The 21,156-nt window shown below is 40.6% G+C and overlaps 1 protein-coding gene across 1 annotated transcript; it reads right to left on the bottom strand.

Annotated features, from left to right (window-relative positions):
* Nucleotides 1–18,072: 18,072 nt before the first annotated feature.
* LOC111877282 (uncharacterized) lies at nucleotides 18,073–18,624 on the bottom strand. Its single transcript, XM_023873804.1, has one exon. The coding sequence runs from the start codon at nucleotides 18,622–18,624 to the stop codon at nucleotides 18,073–18,075; it is 552 nt and encodes a 183-aa protein (XP_023729572.1).
* Nucleotides 18,625–21,156: the final 2,532 nt, after the last annotated feature.

Below are 21,156 nucleotides of genomic sequence, written 5' to 3'. Positions count from 1 at the left end.
ACAAGAGATTAGGGTTGCAATGGACGAAATGAGGGTTGGAAGCTGATAAGGGAATGAGAATTAGGGAGTTAATGATGTTTATATAGGGTCCAAACCCTAAATTAGTGTTTGTGGATTAGGAACATACGCCCAGCATGCGTGAGCTCGTCCCCAAAACTACAAAAATGCCACTATAGGCTAAATTGCAACATTTCTCATACACAGGGGCAAAAATGCAATTAATCTTCACACTTAGGGTTAAAAATGGAAATACCTCATCATCGGGATGTTACACTTGAACATGAAATGGAAGTTGCTAAAGATTTTGTTTCATATATGGGTTTTAATTGTTGAAGAAATATGAAAATTAAGTTTAATGGTATACTAAATTAGAAAAAAAAAATATGTAACGACCAGAATCAGAAAGGCAAAGAAAGGAAAGGAAAACCCTAAGTCAAAAGGGGGTCAACTCGTCGAGTCCAAGGAATGACTCGGCGAGACGAAGCGGACTCCGTGTCGCAGATTAAGTGACCGACTCGGCGATTCGGCGAGTCTGGTCTGGGATGGGAAAGCCCTAATTCCGGTACTTGGTACCCTATTTAAGCATCTTATTATTTTCCCTAGGGTTCATTACAGCATCTCTCATCCAGAACCCCAAAACCCTATCCCCCCAATTTCATTTTTTGAAGCTTTTGGTGAAGATTAAGGTCCATTGGAGTGGGTTTTGAAGGCTTGGAAGAAAGGAGCAAGGAAGGAAGTGTAGATCCAGCCTTCATATCGATTTGGCAACTGTTAGAAGGTAAAAAGTTTTGACCTTGAGCTTTCAATTGATAGATCCCCTTTCTAGATTGCTTTTGGTCACATTTGGATCATTTCCAAGTTTAATCCGAGTATTAAACCCTTGAGGATGGTTTAGACCATAGATCTGGACACTCTTAAGCTTTAGAAGCTCAAGGTTGTTGGCTTTATCCAGCTAAGGTCCCATTTCATGACCTAGGTTTTATTTGAAGCTTGGATTAAGTATTTTAGCCTCATAACACCTTACATGCACGTAAAGTTAGCAACTTTACGTGCAATGCTAGCAAAAGGAGTCCAGATCTATGAGTTGGAGGTGATAGGATGGACTGTAATCGACAAAATAGAGATGTCATAAGATGGACTCGGCGAGTTAGTTCATGGACTCGACGAGTCGGACCGCAAACCCAAACACTTCTGTTTATGAGTTGGATCAGTGAGTGGGGTTAGAGAAGGACCCACCCAGTCTGTGTTTGTAATGGACATGAAGATCATGGTACTCGACGAGTTCAAGGAGGAACTCGGCGAGTCCAAGGCAATCTCCTTAGCTTATGAAGAGGGACTCGACGAATTGTTCTACAACTCGGTGAGTCGGTTGAAGATGGTCCCTAATATTTAGTTGAAGGAGAACCTGTCAAGTTGTTGCTAGACTCGACGAGTTGAGTCAAGGTTGTTTTGGGATTTGAGGAGCATGGACTCGACGAGTTGGTAGAACAACTCGGCGAGTCGAGTCAACTAGAAGTTGACTCTGACATTTGACTTTGACCTTGAGAAGGACCTTGACCAGAGTTGACCTAGTTGACTTCGGGAGGACAGTTAGGCTAAGTGTTGTTATCGGTATTGTTAGCTCGGGGAGCTAGAGGAGCAGCAGTTCAGAGAGTTGTCGGATAGCAGCCAGAGGGTTATCAGCGGAGTTCAGCAGTGCAGATGAGTTTCCCTTTGTGTGAATGGTTCTACGGCCATAATGTCGGCCCATGTAGTTATGACTAGGAAGACCCGGGGGTAGCCCTAGGAATTGTTTGCTAGTATGATATTCAGGACCAAGGTCTAATGTCGGGCGGGTTCCCAAGGAATGGTTTGCATGATAAAGTATACTTGTTGTCTGTGTGATACTTGTATGTGTTGGATTAATGTCTAAGTCCATAACTATAATTGGTAAGACTTGACCCAACCCGGCATGGTCCATTTGGGTTGCATGGCATCATGCATTTGGATAGACTAAAATGAGAGAAATAACACTTAAGCTTTGTTAATATATTATATGTTCTAATATATTAATAAGGTTATTTAATTAGTATTGATCAAGAATTAATTTGGAATTAATTAAGTGATCAAAAGGAGACTAATTAAATATATGGGTTGATTATGTAAATCATTCATTCTTATATATGTGGGCTTATGATCCAAGATTCCTTATGTTGGACTAAGTCCATGGGGTGACCCATGGATGCTCCATGGAGGTTAAAATCGATGGAGAATAAGGAATGGGTAAAGTCATGAGTTACATGGTGTAACCCTAATAGCCACCATATAAAAGAATCCCATGGCTCAAGAAATCGTGCACTAGTATGTGTGTGAGGGCTAAACGATTTCATGGAATGTTCAAGTTTCTCTCAAGTTATTCCAAGTGTATTTGGTGTTGTGTGAACCATTTGAGGTGTCATACTTGAGGCACTTGGCACTCAAGCTTCATGAAGACTTTCTACATCAAAGAGGTATGTATTCTATCTTGTTATATTCCTTTTTTTGTATGCTAGATTAGGATAATACCTTGGATGTTCATATTTGCATGTATAATAGAGAAAACATAGATCCAAGGTATTTAGGGTTGCATGTACACTTAGGAGTGTTAGAATGCTCATAACCCAACTGTATGTGCCTGGTAGGGGGTGAGTGTGGGCGAGCTCCCATATCTCACTATTAGCAGAGTATGGATGGGGTTCCATATCTCATCAGTAGCCGAGCAGGGGCGAGGCCCAAGTTAGGAAAGGAGTGAGTGTGGGTTGGGCCCGTATCTCACTATCAGCAGGAGTGTGGACGAGGTTCCATGACTCATCAGTAGCAGGACAGGGGCGGGGCCCAAGACAGGCGAGGCCTTAGTACAGGAATGCAGTAGAGTAGGTATGGTTTATGTGTTATGCGATATGTTATATGTTTAGTGGGCAGGGCCCAGAGACAGGAGGGGCGTAAGAGAAAAAAATATGTACACCGAGCGGGGCTCGAAGCCAGGCGGTGCCTGTTTTAGCGGGCGAGGCCCAAGGTAGTAGGCGAGTCCCAGTATTGGCAGTATGCAGTCATGTGTATGGTATGTGGTAGGTTGGGTACTCACTAAGCTTCGTGCTTACAATTTTCAGTTTTGGTTTCAGGTATTTCCGATAGTGGAGGGAAGAGCTCGGGATGATCGCATGGCACACACCATAGTTAGTATGCCTGGGATGTTTTACTCTCATAATAAGAACAAGTTTTGAACTAAAACTTTGATTTTATGTTAAGATTTATGTTATGGATTGACAATTGTGGTTTAAGTAACGTTTTAAAAATGAATTTTTTAGTCGTGATTTTTGGGTCGTTACAAGTTGGTATCAGAGCCTTGGTTTGAGGGATTCGGACATACTTTCAGGTGTGTCTGAACTTAAACTAAGGGATTGGGATAGAAATTTTCAAAAGGAAAATCATTTTTTGTAAAAATGGATTTTGAGAAAAGAAAAGAGTTTTAGAAAAGGCGGAAAGAACTTTGACAAGAGAAAATGATGTGGTGCATGCAATCAGTCGAGCTCAAGTAAGTACCCCAAAATACCCATACAAGTTTATGTTATGATTATCAGTTAGCAAAACAGCATGCTAGTTTAGGACTAAGGATCTAGGGAGGATACCTTAAGTTCATGTTATATGTGCTTTTGAGCTGCATGGTAGTGTTGGTTAGACAGTAGTAGGATAGCCTATTTAGGTTATGCCTGAGTTTATGAGCTTATGTCGCATGCTAGTGCAGATTCTTGCTATGTGAATGTGATTGCTTGGTTATGTTATGGTTAGATTTTCCTTTGTCTGAATGTTGCTTGCTCTACACTTTTTGGGATTCTGAGTGATGGGAGTTAGCTATTAGATGAATATGTTAAGTCACATGTGATCAGGGTTGAATAATCTCAGAGTTCATGATTTGACCCTACTACGTAGCTCTCGTTTAAGTCTAACCGTTGTAGGGACAAGTCCTTTACTTGAAGCATTATCCAAGCCTCGTCACATGTGATGGTATTTAGGTAATGGCTGATTGTCATTACGAGGAAACCTTCAGCATCTGAGGACTGTTTGGGTCGGAGGTTTCCTTAGGATAGGCCTAGGATGAGTTTAGTGCTGGGAGTAGTAGTAGTAGTAGTAGTAGTAGTAGTAAAAGGGACCTGGCGGAGTTGAAGCAGCTCTTGAGGAAAGTATAGATAGATGTGGAAGGTAGTATGGGCACGTACTACTGAAAGCAGAGGATTTGTACTTGATTCAAGAAGGTCCGAGATGAGACTGGGAAACTTGTAGTGTGTGTATAGGTGATCCCTCAGCAGTGATGGGTGTTTTGATAGTTTTTGTATTATGTTTTCAGCATGGTGACATTGCGTGAGAGACCAGTGGGCAGATCAGGCGCCGGAGAGGGATCAGGCTCGGGTTTAGGGACCGAGCAGCTCGAGGAGCGGATGAGAGAGTTTGTATCAATTGAGATCACACGCAGTATCTTAGACCAGACTCCTGTGATCTTTGGCACGGTCAAGGAGGGTATACTAGAGATTTTGGACGACAGGCTTGGAGCCTTTCGCGTAGAGATGATGACCTTGGTAGGGGCTCGTACCTTGACATTCTGAGAGTTCAGAGCCTGTGGAGCTCCAGATTATCATGGGGCTAGGGACCCCATTGCCAGTAGCAGATGGTTGGCCGATGTTGCCAACGCTTTTCGTACGAGCCGGTATCCCGAAGGGGACAAGGTCAGACTTGCCTCCTGCCTTTTGAAGGACAGAGTGTGGGATTGGTGGGAAGAGGTTGGACATGCCATTGGCGATGATGCCGCGTTGGACGCGATGACATGGAGTGATTTCTTGGCCAGGTTCACAGCTGAGTTTGCACCAATTATTGAGGTGCACCAGTTGGCACGGAGTTTCAGGACCTCCAGCAAACGACTGAGACTGTGGCGGAGATCACCGCCAAGTTCAGAGAGAGGGATCTTCTTGTTCCACAGTATGTCGCGGATGAGGAGATGAAGAAGGCCCAATATCATGAGATGCTGAGGAATGACATCAGGGAGTTTGTGAGCAGGACCAGCTGCAAGACACTGGAGGACATGATTGCTCAGGACAGAGAGAGGGAGATTGATCTAGAGCATATCAGGAAGAGGAATTCGGATGAGATTCAAGTGGCCACAAGTTCGGGCAAAAGGCCCAAGGGGTCAAATTCGAGATCGAGGGATTTTCAGAGCCATAGCCAATGCGGGAAGTGTGGCAGGACGCACGAGGGTGCATGTAGGATTGGTAGTGGAGGTGATTCTAGCTGCTTCAAGTGTGGCGGACTGGTCATTTTAGCAGAGATTGTACTGCTACCACTACCCAGGGGGTCAGACCTAATATGTTTTCATTGCAGTCAGCGGGGCCACGAGAAGGCCCAGTGTCCGAGTTTGCTTTCAGCAGGACAGGTGATAGTACCTACCCCTGCGACCTTGAGGATCACCGACGGCCGTCAGGGCCGAGCAGAGGTGTCTGCGGTAGGAGGCAGGGCTTTTTAGTTGTCTACCATGGAGACGCGAGCAGTACCGGACATTGTAGGTGTGTATCTTTTGTTCCCCTGTTAACTTTTACGCATGATTATATTGTTATGGTTCTACATCAGTAAGGATAATGACATTTTGGAATTTTGTGGTCTGTTTTTGATTGAGTTATATGCCATCTGCATACCTTGGATTTTAGAATGATAGATAAGGACGTCCCCTATAGACCAGGTTACTTTGGATGCAATAATTGTAGCATGCATGTGTGGGGCTTGGTAGTGTCTCGCTAGTTTCTAAAAGGTGTCGTTTGGGGATAGATCAGTTAGATCCCTAGTTATGGTAAGCTTAGGGTGTTCAGCAGATCAGTCAGTGGAGGATAGGAAGGGTTGGGAATCCTTTTCAAGCACTGATCCGTAAGGTTTTAGCAGGACCAAAGTGGGGGAGAGCCCTTCAAGTATTCGGAGTCGGTAACATGCTAAACCTAGAAGGATTAGTGACCTCCGAGAAGGAAGCGAAAGCAGTCCAAGGGGTTGAATGGTTTTAGGAGTACCGAAGTTGGGAATTTGAGAAAACTTTCCAACGTCGGGGTCTTGTATTGGGATTATTAGACAATTGGTTTGAGAAACCAAGCTGAAGATTTTCTCGTCAGAGTGCGAGTATAGCAAGGATGTAAGACTACAAGGTGGTTGTAGCATGTGATGACTGAGGGCTGGTTTTGGAAATCAGGTTGGAGGATCGCTAGCAGGACTCGGGTGAGTCAGGGTGCCCTCGGAATAGTAGTCAGTGGTAGAGACAGCATAGAGGGTGTAGTAGGACTGCAGGATAGGCGCAACATTCCCCGGCAGCGATTCAGTGAGGGAAGTGATGTAAGACGGTGGGTAAGCCGCAACATTCATTAGTAGTTTAGTTAGCGGAGTGTGGGCGGAGGCCTGTATCTCCTAGTAAGCAAGATAGGGATCAGGAAAGGTTAAGTCACTGAGGTTTAGTATGGAGTTGGCCTGCATAGCCCTTGATAGGTGAGGCCACTCCAGGATGCAGTTGGGTGAGACCCGTGGGCGAGGCACGTATGATAGTAGAAGTATAGGAGAGACCTGGGAGCAAGATTGCTCAGTAGTATGGTTTGGGTGAGACCCGTGGGCGAGGCCTGTGTGACAGTAGCTAGGCAGGAAAGACTAAAGGGGAGGACCGCTTTGGGATATATTCGGGTGAGACCTATGGACGAGGCCCGTGAGATTATAGCAGCATAAGTGGGACCTGGTAGGGACCCTAGAGTCAAGATAGGGGATCAAGGATCCCATGTCTTGTATCGCCAGAGTGGCAGGATAGATAGAGCAGTTTAGATAGCCGAAGTTTCTTCGGAAGTCGCTGGGAGCGACTAAGAGATTGTGCTTGTTGTAGTGACCGGTGGGTATCCGGTAACCCAGTTATCAGCAAAATCAGTAGGAACCAGGGTGGTCTCGGTTCATTAATTCGGAAGGCAGATGAGAAACAGTAGGACTTTAAGGCAGGGAAGTGATGATAGAGAAGCATGGTATGAGACAACTAGTTGACCGAGGAGTGCTACGCCTCTCACAGCAGGGTGGGATAATCTCAGAGGGAAGGGTTTGACCCTGTTCCACAGCTCTTGTTAGAGTCTAACCGTTACAGGGATGAATCTTTTACTCGAAGGATTATCTGATCCATACGTTGGGTTGGGTGCTCAGCACTAAGTTATAGTAGCAAGAAGTATTCGGTGTGTATCGGCAGTAGTGACCAGCACTGGGAGTGGCTGGAGTAATGGATACCGCGAAGGATATGTCCTTCACAGTGGTAGAAGAGGTGGTTAGTTGTGGAACGTTGCCTTGGGAAGGCCAGAAAACGCGCAAGGAAAAGGGGGAGAACCCCTAGGATATCCAGCATAAGTACGCGGGGAGTACCGAAAGGATTGTCAGTTGAGTAAGTTGTGTTCTCAGGATTGGCGGGATTAGAATTCCGAGTGACTGGGCGGAAGGTCAATGGAAGTAGTCAGCCGGAGTTATATTCATCAGGCAAGGGTGATGCGAGCGGATTGCAGGATAGTTGGCCTTAGTGGACTTCGAGGGAGAAGTCCAGTTTAAGGTGGGGAGAGTTGTAACACCCAGAATCAGAAAGGCCAAGAAAGGAAAGGAAAACCCTAAGTCAAAAGGGGGTCAACTCGTCGAGTCCAAGGAATGACTCGGCGAGTCGAAGCAGACTCCGTGTCAGAGATTAAGTGACCGACTCGGCAAGTCGGCGAGTCCGGTCTAGGATGGGAAAGCCCTAATTCCGGGAGTTGGTACCCTATTTAAGCATCTTATTTCCTTCCCTATAGTTCATTACAACATCTCTCATCTAGAACCCCAAAACCCTAGCCACCCAACTTTATTTTTTGAAGCTTTTGGTGAAGATTAAGGTCCATTAGAGTGGATTTTGAAGGCTTGGAAGAAAGGAGCAAGGAAGGAAGTGTAGATCCAGCCTTCATATCGATTTGGAAATTGTTAGAAGGTAAAAAGTCTAGACCTTGAGCTTTCAATTGATAGATCCCCTTTCTAGATTGCTTTTGGTCACATTTGGATCATTTCCAAGGTTAATCCGAGTATTAAACCCTTGAGGATGGTTTGGACTATAGATCTAGACACTCTTGAGCTTTAGAAGCTCAAAGTTGTTGGCTTTATCCAGCTAAGGTCCCATTTCATGACCTAGGTTTTCTTTGAAGCTTGGATTAAGTATTTTAGCCTCATAACACCTTGCATGCTCGTAAAGTTAGCAACTTTACGTGCAATGCTAGCATAAGGAGTCCAGATCTATGAGTTAGAGGTGTTGGGATGGACTGTAATCGACAAAATAGAGATGTCATAAGATGGACTCGGCGAGTTAGTTCATGGACTCGACGAGTCGGACCGCAAACCCAAACACTTCTGTTTATGAGTTGGATCAGTGAGTGGGGTTAGAGAAGGACTCAGCCGGTCTGTGTTCGTAATGGACATGAAGATCATGGTACTCGACAAGTTCAAGGAGGAACTCGGCGAGTCCAAGGCAATCTCCTTATCTTATGAAGAGGGACTCGACGAGTTGTTCTACAACTCGGCGAGTCGGTTGAAGATGGTCCCTAATGTTTAGTTGAAGGAGAACCCATCAAGTTGTTGCTAGACTCGACGAGTTGAGTCAAGGTTGTTTTGGGATTTGAGGAGCATGGACTCGACGAGTTGGTAGAACAACTTGGTGAGTCGAGTCAACTGGAAGTTGACTCTGACCTTTGACTTTGACCTTGAGAAGGGCCTTGACCAGAGTTGACCTAGTTGACTTCGGGAGGACAGTTAGGCTATGTGTTGTTCTCGGTATTGTTAGCTCGGGGAGCTAAAGGAGCAGCAGTTCAGAGAGTTGTCGGATAGCAGCCAGAGGGTTATCAGCGGAGTTCAGCAGTGCAGATGAGTTTCCCTTTGTGTGAATGGGTCTACGGCCACAATGCCGGCCCATGTAGTTATGAGTAGGAAGACCCGGGGGATAGCCCTAGGCATTGTTTGCTAGTATGATATTCAGGACCATGGTCCAATGTCGGGCGGGTTCCCAAGGAATGGTTTGCATGATAGAGTATACTTGTTGTCTGTGTGATACTTGTATGTGCCTGGTGGGGGGTGAGTGTGGGCGAGCTCCCGCATCTCACTATTAGCAGAGTATGGATGGGGTTCCATATCTCATCAGTAGCGGAGCAGGGGCGAGGCCCAAGTTAGGAAAGGAGTGAGTGTGGGTTGGGCTCGTATCTCACTATCAGCAGGAGTGTGGACAAGGTTCCATGACTCATCAGTAGCAGGACAGGGGTGGGGCCCAACATAGGCGAGGCCTTAGTACAAGAATGCAGTAGAGTATGTATGGTTTATGTGTTATGCGATATGTTATATGTTTGTGTATGTTTAGCGAGCGGGGCCTAAGAGAAAAAGATCTGTACACCGAGCGGGGCTTGAAGCCTGGGGGGCCTGGAGCAGGCGGGGCCTTTTGTAGTGGGCGAGGCCCGAGGTAGTGGGTGAGGCCCTATATTGGCAGTATGCAGTTATTTGTATGGTATGTGGTAGGTTGGGGAACTCACTAAGCTTCATGCTTATAGTTTTCAGTTTTGGTTTTAGGTACTTCCGGCAGCAGATAGAAGAGCTCGGGATGATCGCATGGCACACATCATAGTTAGTCAGCCTGGGATGTTTTACTCTGATAATAAGAACAAGTTTTGAAATAACCCTTTGATTTTATGTTAAGATTTATGTTATGGATTGACAATTGTGGTTTAAGTAACGTTTTAAAAATGAAATTTTTAGTCGTGATTTTTGGGTAGTTATAAAATCTTTACTGTTTTAATAATTTATATAATATATATTTGCATATAACTTAGAACACAAATCAAATTTAAGCAAAATAGATAAAAGGGAAATTTTGTCATTTTACATGAATTCCAATTTCATTTCCTGCGAACCAAACGGAATCTGAAATTAATTTCAATTCCATGTCCTGTGCACCGAACAGAATCTTGAATTAATTTCAATTTGATTTCCAGCTAACCAAACAGCATATGGAGTTGAATTTAAATTCCTGAGAGATTCCTATTCCAATTCTTTCAGCGACGTTATGCCAACCAAACAACTTCTTAGGGTTTTGGATTACTTTTTAATCTCAAAAGTTCTTTTTATATAAGTTCTTTTTTTACTTTAGCTTTTAAGGAGGCAAAAGCCAAAAACTTGTTTTTAAAAGGTGTTTGCATTTTTATTTCTTGACTTGTGAATGTAATTTACCGTTTAAGTGACTAAAAGTTACAAAAACATAGTATTTCTTGACTTTTGAAAAACCACATTTTTCTTCTCGGCAAAAAGTTAGTTTCAAAAAGACTTTTTTAATTTTCAAACACCTTTTTTAATTTTTTGACTTTTTGGAAAAGATAAAAATCAAAAAGTCATTTGAAAATCAATTTCAAACACCCTCTTAGACTCACTTGTTTGACATGAATAACAAGACATGGCCAAATGAAATTGTAGGACACTTAGTACATTGTCATATCAATTTAATTGTTGTCGTGTCATTCTTTTTCCTGTCATCTTGCTAGCATCTTTTATTAGCATTTGATAGGGAGTGGTAGCACCGTTAGCACTAATTGATTTTTTTAACTTCAATAAATTATATTTTTAATACACAAAAAATTCATATTAAATAAATTATATTTTTTTAAACACAAAATCTTAACATTAAATAAAAAAGGTTACAATAAATTAAAACTAAAAATACTACTTAGTAAATTAAAACATTACTTATTACCTTACAACACGATTTAACACTCAACTTTAAACATAATTAATTAAAACTAGATTTAAGACATAAATCCTACTGCTTAGCTCAATTATATTGTCTAGCAATCTCCGCCTTTGCATTCGTGAAAATCCGACGATCCACTTCGATCTACTTTTTAAGAAAAGCTTTAGCATACAGTTCTTTTCTCTTTCCTTTCCCACTTCCGAGTATTTTTCAAGCTTATTGTCAAACTCTTGGATGTCGTTCCTCATCTCCTCCACTTCACTCAATGACACAACTTTTTAGCTTTCAACTTCATATGGATCTTCGTTGTTGAGGTCAATCCTAATATGCGCATCAGAAGATTGAATATAGGTTGAATCGGAAGTTCTGCTTTGTTTGGACATACCCGCAAAATCATCATCACTTTTTAGAGCAATCCATTTTGGTTTGCTCTTCACAACTCCCCAAAACACCTCATTTGCAAAATATTTTCTGACTTTTGCTTTATAAATTTGATGGCATTTTGCTATGATATTCACCTCATTTGCACCACTTTGTAGGTTGCAGGTCACGTTCATGTAGATTTCAATGAACTCCATTGAATTTTTGTGGAAGTCCTCCATTTCAAGTATACTTTACTAGTAGTGAGATACTCCTTATTCATTCAGGCACAAAAACCTTTCCAAACTCTAAATTTAAAGGTTGTCGAATTTGTTGGTGGTCCTCCATTTCGAGTATACTTGACTAATAGTGCGATACTCCTTATTCATTCGGGCACAAAAATCTTTCCAAACTTAAAGTTTAAATGTTGTCAAATTTTTATCGTCTCCCGTCGTCAGATCCTCTAATACATCTAGTCATGCTTGTGTTAATGCCTTCTCTTCTTTATCCTTCCATCCTTGGTATTTTTCCTTTTCTTTACGTTTTTCTTTGGGGTAAAATTCAGGTTCTTGAACAGGTCCTTCATCAAAAGAATCAGTAGGCTCATCGACTAGGTGGTGTGGTTCATATTGGAAAGTAGTTTTGGGTTGGTGTTGGGAAAAGAATTGGGTTTCTTGAACCAACTCAAATGGATCAAGTTCAAGAATTGTACCGGGTATGGGTTGAGACTAGAAATTAGTTTGGGGTTGGTTTTGGTAAAATGGCATGGGTTGAGATTAGAATTAATAACAGTATGGATGGAGTGGATACAATTGTGGAGCCATAGCAGGATAATAGTAACTAGCGGGTGAATGAATGGGTTGATCGAGTGAAGGTTGATAACAACTTGGTGATAGAAGGTTTGGTGATGAAAAGTTTAGTGATGGATGGTTTGAAGATTTTTTTTTGTTTTGTCTTGGGGTTTTGTTTTGAATAGGTGAAAACATAGTGTTTTAGTGAATTGAAAAGTGTTTTAAGAGAAAAAAAATGGTATCGTGTGTGGTGAAATGTTGAGGGCTAAGTATTTATTTATAGTGGTTGGAATAAAATTTGAATTGTTTTAGCAAAAAATGGCTATTTTTTGTTAAAAAAATGTTGATTAAAAAAATGGTCAGAAGATGGTAAATCTCTCTCTCTCTCTCTCTCTCTCTCTCTCTCTCTCTCTCTCTCTCTCTCTCTCTCTCTCTCTCTCTCTCTCTCTCTCGGCTGGTGGCAATTGTATGCTAGCAGGCTCCCTGGCACGAGCCAGGGGCGATGTTTAGCGAGGTGCTAGCCTTGTAGCGAGCCCTCCTTGGCGACCCACTTCGTCGAGCCTAAAAAATTCTTCTAATGATATTTGTCAGTAAATTTGAGGAGGTGGCAATAGAGATGTCAAAAACTTTTGTGGGACCCCGTTTTCATATGGGAGGTATTTAACAATATTTTTGGGCACGGATTGGGTTGGGTTTTACTCCCGTGTACTTTTCGAAGTTAAGGGTCGGGGTTACGCCTCCGTTCCTACCCGAATGCCCTACGGGTGCCTTGAAATTATTACCCTATATTTAACTAATTTTTTATAAGAGTAATAATTAAAGTTAGCATAACCATTATCTACTATATATTTTTCTGTATTTGAATGATTAGTATAATTTTATGGTTAAGTAAAATAAATAAGTGAAAAATAGGGTATATAAGTTTAAACGAGAGATTTTGGGCCGATTCAGGGGAAATGGGGGAAGAAATGGGGATGATATTGAAATTCGGGGATGAGATTGGGGGAAATATGCAAATTCAGGGGCGGGGCGGGGAGGCTATTTATGCCTCCCATTTGGCCCCATTGACATCCCAAGCAGTTGATATAGATAAACGAAAAATGCTTGAAACAACTATGATAGAAAGAGGTAGTGGAAACATAGTGAGCAAAATTGTTGGTATCACGCTCGTGGTGCTAGTTTTAAGTTGTAAAATGGTTGTTTGTGAATACACACATTGTTGGGACAAGTGGGGTGACGAAACCCAATCTGTTGGTGCATGTACATGATTTCTTGGAGATGGTCGTGAAGCAAGACATTTTTATTGTTAAGTTTATGGATTAGTTAACACGAGCAAACACCAACAAGGTATGCTTTTACCAAAAAGAATATAATATTCATGGGATTGCATCAATTCACTTTTCCTAAAGTAACTAAGATTGAGAAATTTAAAATTATGTAGTTACTTTATATTTCTTATTATACTTTTAATGAGAGGATGAGTTTGTCTTATCTTACCCGTTCGGCTAACGACCCTCCACCGATCAAGCAAGCGGTGGGTGTGAGTGTACACCCATTAAGCGTCATTTTATAGGCCCCAACCTTATACCCACCTTATAGATCAGCTTCGTGAATGAGGCCTACTAACGGTAAGACTAGCATTTTGTTATACATACATACATATATATATATATATATATATATATATATAGATATATACATATATATATATATATATATGTATATATATATACATATATATATATATATATATATATATATATATATATATATATATTAATCTTGTAATATTATACTAGTATAGGGTTGTATTTTAAACTTTTAAAATCTAGGGTTTGAAATTTAAATTGTCTAAATTAAAATTGTTAATCACAAAGCATAAATTTCAAAACTTGAGGACAAGTTTTAAAACATTTAAAACATGGAGGATCAAATAACAAATAATTTTAATCAACAATTAATTTCATAATTATCTATATTTGATTTATTCAAGATTTCTTGTAAGATAATTACCAATTTAATCAAAATAATTAATTAATTATCATATAAGGAAATTAAATATGTTATTAGTTGATAAATATCTTTAATTAGATCAAGATTATAGTCATATATATCAAAAAATCGGATTAGGGTTGATCTAATATGATTAAGGTAAGTTTCCATAAGATAATCATCAAAAAAATCCCGAATCTGGCCATTCCTGACGCTTGGACTCGCCGAGTGCACCAAGGGACTCGCCGAGTCAAGCCAACTCGCCGAGTCCACAATGGGACTCGCCGAGTCCATGACTCAGAAACATAAAAATCGAATTTTGCAGTTAAGAATCATACAAACAAGCATCAATTTAATAGAAACCAAGCTAAGCTCTGATACCACTGATGGGTTTTAGCCATAAGAACTTTCCTATGTGCGCATGCCAAACCCTAATGCTTGGATCTAGGCTTTCTAATTAAACATGCTTTGAATCCAAGACTTCTAATAACTAATTAGGTATAAAAACAATACAAAATCAGATCTAGAAGTTTACCTTTGAATCTCTTGTTTGATCTTGTTGTCTTGGAGGTCTAGAGTCACAATTGTCACTCCTCTAATGGCTTACAAACACCAACTAGCAAGGAGGATGATTTGAGAGAGAGGAGAGGGGAGGAAATTCAGCCAGGGGTTCTCTACTTGAGATGCGATACCGAATTCACAAGCCTCAAGCGTCTATTTATACTTGTAGACTCCTTAAGGGTTTCAGCTTAAACCCTAGTTGGATAATCTTTCCTTAAAGCAATCCAAATCCTTTCCTTAGATAAACTTGGACGATTTTAAGCTATCCCTAGCTTCTAGAATTCGTCCATCCTCTATCCAATAAGGATTTACAGTCTAAAGTGTAACTATCAAACAACCGACATTTTATACCCTCTTATTTAATTAATCTCTTTAAGTCACCAAATTAATACTAATTAATTTATGACTTATATTAATCAAATAACAATATTATTATTCCTTATATTATTCTCATAATATATTAATAATATTTATTCTTTCATAATAAATCATCCTATCAAGTTGCTATGGTGAAGGCAACCCAAAAGGACCATGCACAACCGGGTCAAATACTTGCCTAATATAGTTGCAGCCTTAGACACTATTCCAACAAATCCATTGATGGTGTACATCACGAGATTCTTCTCTGGAACCGGGTTTTCAAGATTTTCAAGCAAATCTACAATAGTTTTGATGCGGGTGCAGTAAGCAAGAGCAGTTGAGTCTATTGGAATAACCTATTCAGATCAGTTTAAGAAGATGCCATGTCATAGTTAAGCTATATAAATGGAGAGATAGAGAATGTTTCACTCTTATTTCATATGTACAAAAAAAACGGCTACAGCTAGTGCTATTTAAAGTTAAAGAAATAACAAAATAAAGCTAGAAATTAGCTACACCATGTGCTCCTATCTATGTGGCAACTAAGCCACGTTATTCACCTACAAAATACTGACCAAGTCAGAATTAGCTTGCAACACTCTTCCCCCTTAATTCTAAATTGTGTCTTTAATTATTTTAACTCCCAGCAGTTCCCTTATTTCAATGAACTTGATTCGGGGTAGAGCTCTGGTTAGAGGATCAGCTCTTTGTTCTTCACCACAAGTATGTTCCACTTCAATTTGCTTCTTCTCGATGCAGCCACAGATGAAGTGGAACTTTGTATCAATATCTTTGCTTCTTCCGTGAAATAGCGGGTTTTGCTTGAGAACTATAGCTGACTTGTTGTCCACGTACAACTTGACAGCTTTGATTTTCCATCCAGTTAAGTCTCTTAACAAATTTCTTAACCATAGTGCTTGGCACACCGCCGATGTTGCCGTAATAAACTCTGCTTCACAAGAAGACAATGCAAAAATTTGTTGCTTTTGAGATGACCATGTGATCGGGTTACCTGATAGATAAAAAACACAGTCCCAGTTGTTCCTTTCAGGTCATCAAGCTCCATTCCATGACTGCTATCACTAAACCCTATCAGTTCTCCATCTCTTCCCTTCCAGTACACCAACCCATAGTTGGTTGTACCCTTTATGTATCTCAGGATGTGTTTGACAGCTTTGAGATGACTTTCTTTAGGCAACTCCATATACCTGCTAACTACTCCAACATAATACCCCAGATCAGGTCTAGTATGGATCAAATAGCGAAGGTTGCCAATGAGTCGCCTATAATTTGTAGCATTCACAGGCACACCACCTTCATCTTTAGTCAAAGCTAGTCTTGGTTCCATTAGGTACTTTGAGGAGTTGCATTCCTCCATCCCAGCTACTTGTAAGACCTTCTTTGCGTATCCGGCTTGACTTATCATTATGTTGTTTCTATTTTGCTGAACTTCTATCCCAAGATAATAGGATAGCTTACCCAAATCGCTCATATCAAATTCCTTCAGCATCTGCTTCTTAAAAGCATCAACTTGATGCTCACATGTGCCTTTCATGATCAGGTCATCCACATAAGGTCCAACTATTAACACCTTGTTTGGTCTTTGTAGTTTGTAGACTGCATACTCTTGAGGACATCTCTGAAAACCTAGTCCCTTAAGAGTGTTGTCAAGCCTCATGTTCCAGGCTCTTGGAGCCTATCGCAATCCATACAGGGCTTTGTTTAGACGATACACCATGTGTTCTTTACCTGCAACCACAAAACCATCAGGTTGTCTAATATACACCTCTTCCTATAAGACCCCATTCAGGAATGCAGATTTTACGTCTAGGTGGTGAACTTTCCATCCCTCCTTGGCTGCTAATGCCAACAGCATGCGAATGGTTTCCAAACGTGCCACCGGAGCGAACACTTCATCAAAATCGACTCCCTTTCTTTGCACATAACCCTTCATGAAGATTTTGTCTTTGTGTTTTGTAACATTTCCTTCTGCATCCTTTTTCAACTTGAACACCCATTTTAACCCAATGGGTTTATGGCCTTTGGGTAGAGTCAATTCCATGTATTATTCTTCTCAATTAATTCTAGTTCCTTCTTCATGGTAATTCTCCATTCATGATCACTAGAAGCTTCAAGATAGGTTGTAGGTTCCTCTCCTGCATACATTAATTCATCTTGATCTTCTTCTAATAGCTATGCTTCGTTGTATATGTCTTGTAGTGAGCGAAAACCACGAACTGGAGTGTGATCATATGTTGAATGGTCATTGTTGTTTCCATTTGATCCAGTTGGTGAGCTTCCTGTTTGAAATTGGGTAGAAGAAGGTAAGTCACATGTATCAGCTCCAGTTGGCATTGGACTTACCAGGGGTGATGAAGGAATATTTTCATCGATGTGGGGTGTAGGGTTCCAATCTTCTGTTACATCGGTTTCTATTGGTTCTTCCTCAATGATCAGCTCATCTTGGAACTTAATCCAATCTGGCTTGTGGGTGGACTCTTCATCTTTGAGCCCAGCCCAATTCCACTTCGTTTTTTCATCAAAAATCACATCACATGCCACAACTATCTTCTTTTGTTTAGGGTTAAACAAGCGAAAGGCTTTACCTTCAAGTTCTGAACCAAGATATACCAATGCCACACTTTGATCACTTAGCTTTGTAAGATGGTTTACTTGTCTTTTAGCATGTGCAACACACCCAAACACCATAACGTGTTCCAGTGTGGGTTTTGTTCTTTTTAAACCTTCATATGGAGTCATGTTCTCCATGCCTTTTGTTGGAACCCGGTTACGAATATACACTGCATGGCGTACCGCCTCACCCTACAACACTTCTAGCACGTTCATGGTCTTCAATAGCGATCTCATGACTTCAAGAATAGTTCAGTTGCGATGCTCTACAACCCCGTTTTGCTAAGGTGAATAGGGTGTTGTCAATTGTCTCTTGATAGCTTCCTTACTACAGTAATAGTTGAACTTGTTAGAAGTGAATTCGCCTCCCCGATCTGTACGTAAGGTCTTTAGTTTGAAGTTACTTTCACTTTCAACTTGGGTCTTGAATTTCTTGAAGGCTGAGAATGCCTCATATTTTGGTTTGATAATGAATAACCACATGTACCTGTTGTAGTCATCAACTATTTGGAGGAAATAACGATTACATGTGATGGTGTGTGGTGTTATAGGACCACAAAGATCTACATGCACAAGTTATAACGAGTAGTTTGCCCGCCACTGAGCTTCTTTTGGGAATAGATGTCTAATTTTCTTAGCTACTAAACAACCTTCGCACACCTGTGTAAGATGTTGTATTAGTGGACCACCTCGAACCATCCCTTTTCCAACCATGGATTCAATGGCTCGAAAATTCACATGCCCCAATATCGCATGCCACAGCCAAGCAACATCATCTAGACTAGTATTTAGACATACAGGTTGTGTGGTGTGCAAAACAATTTTATACAAATGATTCTTTGAAGGTTGTACCTTCATAATCAGCCTATTGATGTTATCATGCACTTGTAAAAACTCATGTAGCATTTCAATCTTGTATCCTTCCTCGGTCATCTGCCTTAGGCTGAGTATGTTGCTTCGTAAGGCTGGAATGTAGTATACTTTTGCAATGACAAGTTGCTCTTTGTTTTTGCATTCTAGCAAAATAGTCCCTTTGCCTTTGATCTGAACTTTGGATCCGTCTCCAAACCGTAATGGACCCGTTACCCGTTCATCTAATTCAGTAAAGTAGCATCTTACCCCTGTCATGTGATTGTTGGCCCCATTGTCTAGGTACCAAGTGTCTTCTTCATTCCCGTGACTAGCTGGGAATACCTTGTCTTCATTCAGCAATACCACCTCCTATGTTTTCTCTTTGTATACAGTTAGGAGTAGAGCAGACTCTTTTTCCTAGGCCTCAGTGAGATTCACGTCAGCCTCCTTACGTTTTGGATGTGGGCAATTAGAAGCATAGTGCCCAAATGTTTCACAGTTAAAGCACTTTATGTGTTTTTTATCTCTACTCTTCCATTTGTTGTCATTATCACGAGAAGGTTGATTGGTTCCACGACCACCTCTTCCTCGAGTGCTTGACCTTCCACGACTACTACTTTGACCTCCTCTCTCATGGTGAGACGATCCCCGTCCTCTTCCAGCTACAGTGGAGTTTGACCCTAACAAATTTTGACTGTTTTGCCCTTCAGATCGAGTGAGTAATAGACTTGCATCACCGCTTGAGTTCTCGCTTCGAAATCTAAGTCGATCCTTGTAAGTTTTGAGTCTTCTAATTGCCTCTTCAAATGGCATTGTATCCAGGTCTGAATATTGTTCGATTGATGCCACCAGTTGAAGATACTTCTTCGGGACTGAATCGAGTAGTTTCCTTACGAGCGTGTTGTCTTCAAGTGTGGCCCCGAGGCTGCTGTATTTTGAGTGCATTCCACTTAACTTTCCCGCAAACTCATATATGGACTCTCCGTCTTTCATCCGAAGGGCATCGAATTCACTCTTGACTGTATGCAACCTTGCTTTCTGGACTCGATCAGCACCAAGATACCGTGTTTTGAGGGACTCCTAAACATCTTTTGTTGTTTTCTTTTGTACAACCTGTAAGAGAACATCTTCTAGTATCGTCTGGAAGATGTATGCACGTGCCATCTTGTTCTTCTTTTTATCTACAGTCACTCCAACAGCAGATTCAATGGATTCCCATACGTCATTAGTATCCATGATCGCCTCCATCGTTATAGCCCATGTGATGTAATTGGTTGAAGTTAGCACCAGGCACTGGAACGATATTCCACCGTCTTTTGTGTTTTGCTGGCTGGAACCTGACATGCCTTTGTAACAGATATATTTTGGCATGAACTAGAAGTAGCTCTGATACCAAGTGTTGGAAATCAGTTCAAGAACATGCTCTGTCATGGTTAAGTCATATAGATGGAGAGATAGAGAATGTTTCACTCTTATTTCATATGTATAAAAAAACGGCTACAGCTAGTGCTATTTAAAGCTAAAGAAATAATAAATTAAAGCTAGAAATCAGATACACCATGTGCTCCTATCTATGCGGCAACTAAGCCACTTTATTCACCTACAAACTAGGTCAAATAGAATTAGCTTCAAATAGAGTCACCCATGGTTATATTCCTGATTTCACTATCAAATTTGAAAAGTTTTGGAATCCTTATTATCTCTGAATAGTTTTTCCAGGTTCATCCAAACGACATGAGCAGAAGCCTTAAGATTTGAGGATCGTATTTAGAAGGTTCTGAGATAACGTACCATATAGCCAAGACTTGACAACATTGTCAATCATGTTCCATTCAGCATCAGATAACTCAGACGGTGTTTTGGTAGGAGATTTCAAATGAGTTTTGACTCCATAACCAGCACAATAAGTGGAGAAAAGTTCCCGCCATGCAGCCAGTGGCGAAGCTACCTTATAATCAAGGGTGTCCATGGACACCCCTAATTTTGAAAAAAAAAATACATAGTATATTGTATTTTGAGATGGACACTCTTTATAAAATAGAATGGACACCTATGGTCCAATGAAACAAAATTAGAAATTTGTAACAATATTAATTTTACATAAATAATGCCACCGATGTATAAGGAAAGCATATAATGAAACGGTTACGAAATGATCTTTTCTTAACACTTAACATATATATAATAAAAAATCACATCTAATATGTAAAAAAAAAAAATTAAAATTGTGAATAATAGAATAAAGAAATAACCCTAAACAAACTTTTCAGTATTTCTGGGTTTAGACTCTCGGTGCATCCTCAACCGCGCATCCTCTAAACCCTTTCTCTGCCACGGCGCCACCGCCAATCCGCCATCATTGTTGTGATAACATGTTGTCGTCGTTCCACAGTCGCTGTTGTGGTAGCCTTCCTTTCTATCTGGTGGCAATTTTTGTTCGTTTTTATTTTTTCCGGAGGCCAATTTCTTCCTCCTAGAAACTCTCCACTGCATTTGTGTTCTTAAAACTGTGAGAGAGATTGAGACGTGAGGTTTGAGGTATGTATTCTCTAGTTCTCTCTCTTACTTTAATACTATAAAATTAAAAGCAATTAAATATTTAAATATGGATATGATATGTGAAATAGTCAAAGTCTATGAAGTATAGCTATGTACCATTGAATTTGACAGCACATGGCATAGAGAATATGTTATATAGTTTAAAGTTAAAATATGTTAAATTTGTCCATAAATATATATGTAAGTCGATGCTTTTTTATGTTGTTCGTATGTATTATTAAACAATAAATATGTTTCTTTGTTAATTCA

Source organism: Lactuca sativa, chromosome 7 (assembly GCF_002870075.4).
Source record: "Lactuca sativa cultivar Salinas chromosome 7, Lsat_Salinas_v11, whole genome shotgun sequence".
Lineage (NCBI taxonomy): Eukaryota > Viridiplantae > Streptophyta > Magnoliopsida > Asterales > Asteraceae > Lactuca > Lactuca sativa.
The sequence above is the reverse complement of the archived record's forward strand: the minus strand, read 5'-3'. Positions and strand labels throughout refer to the sequence as shown.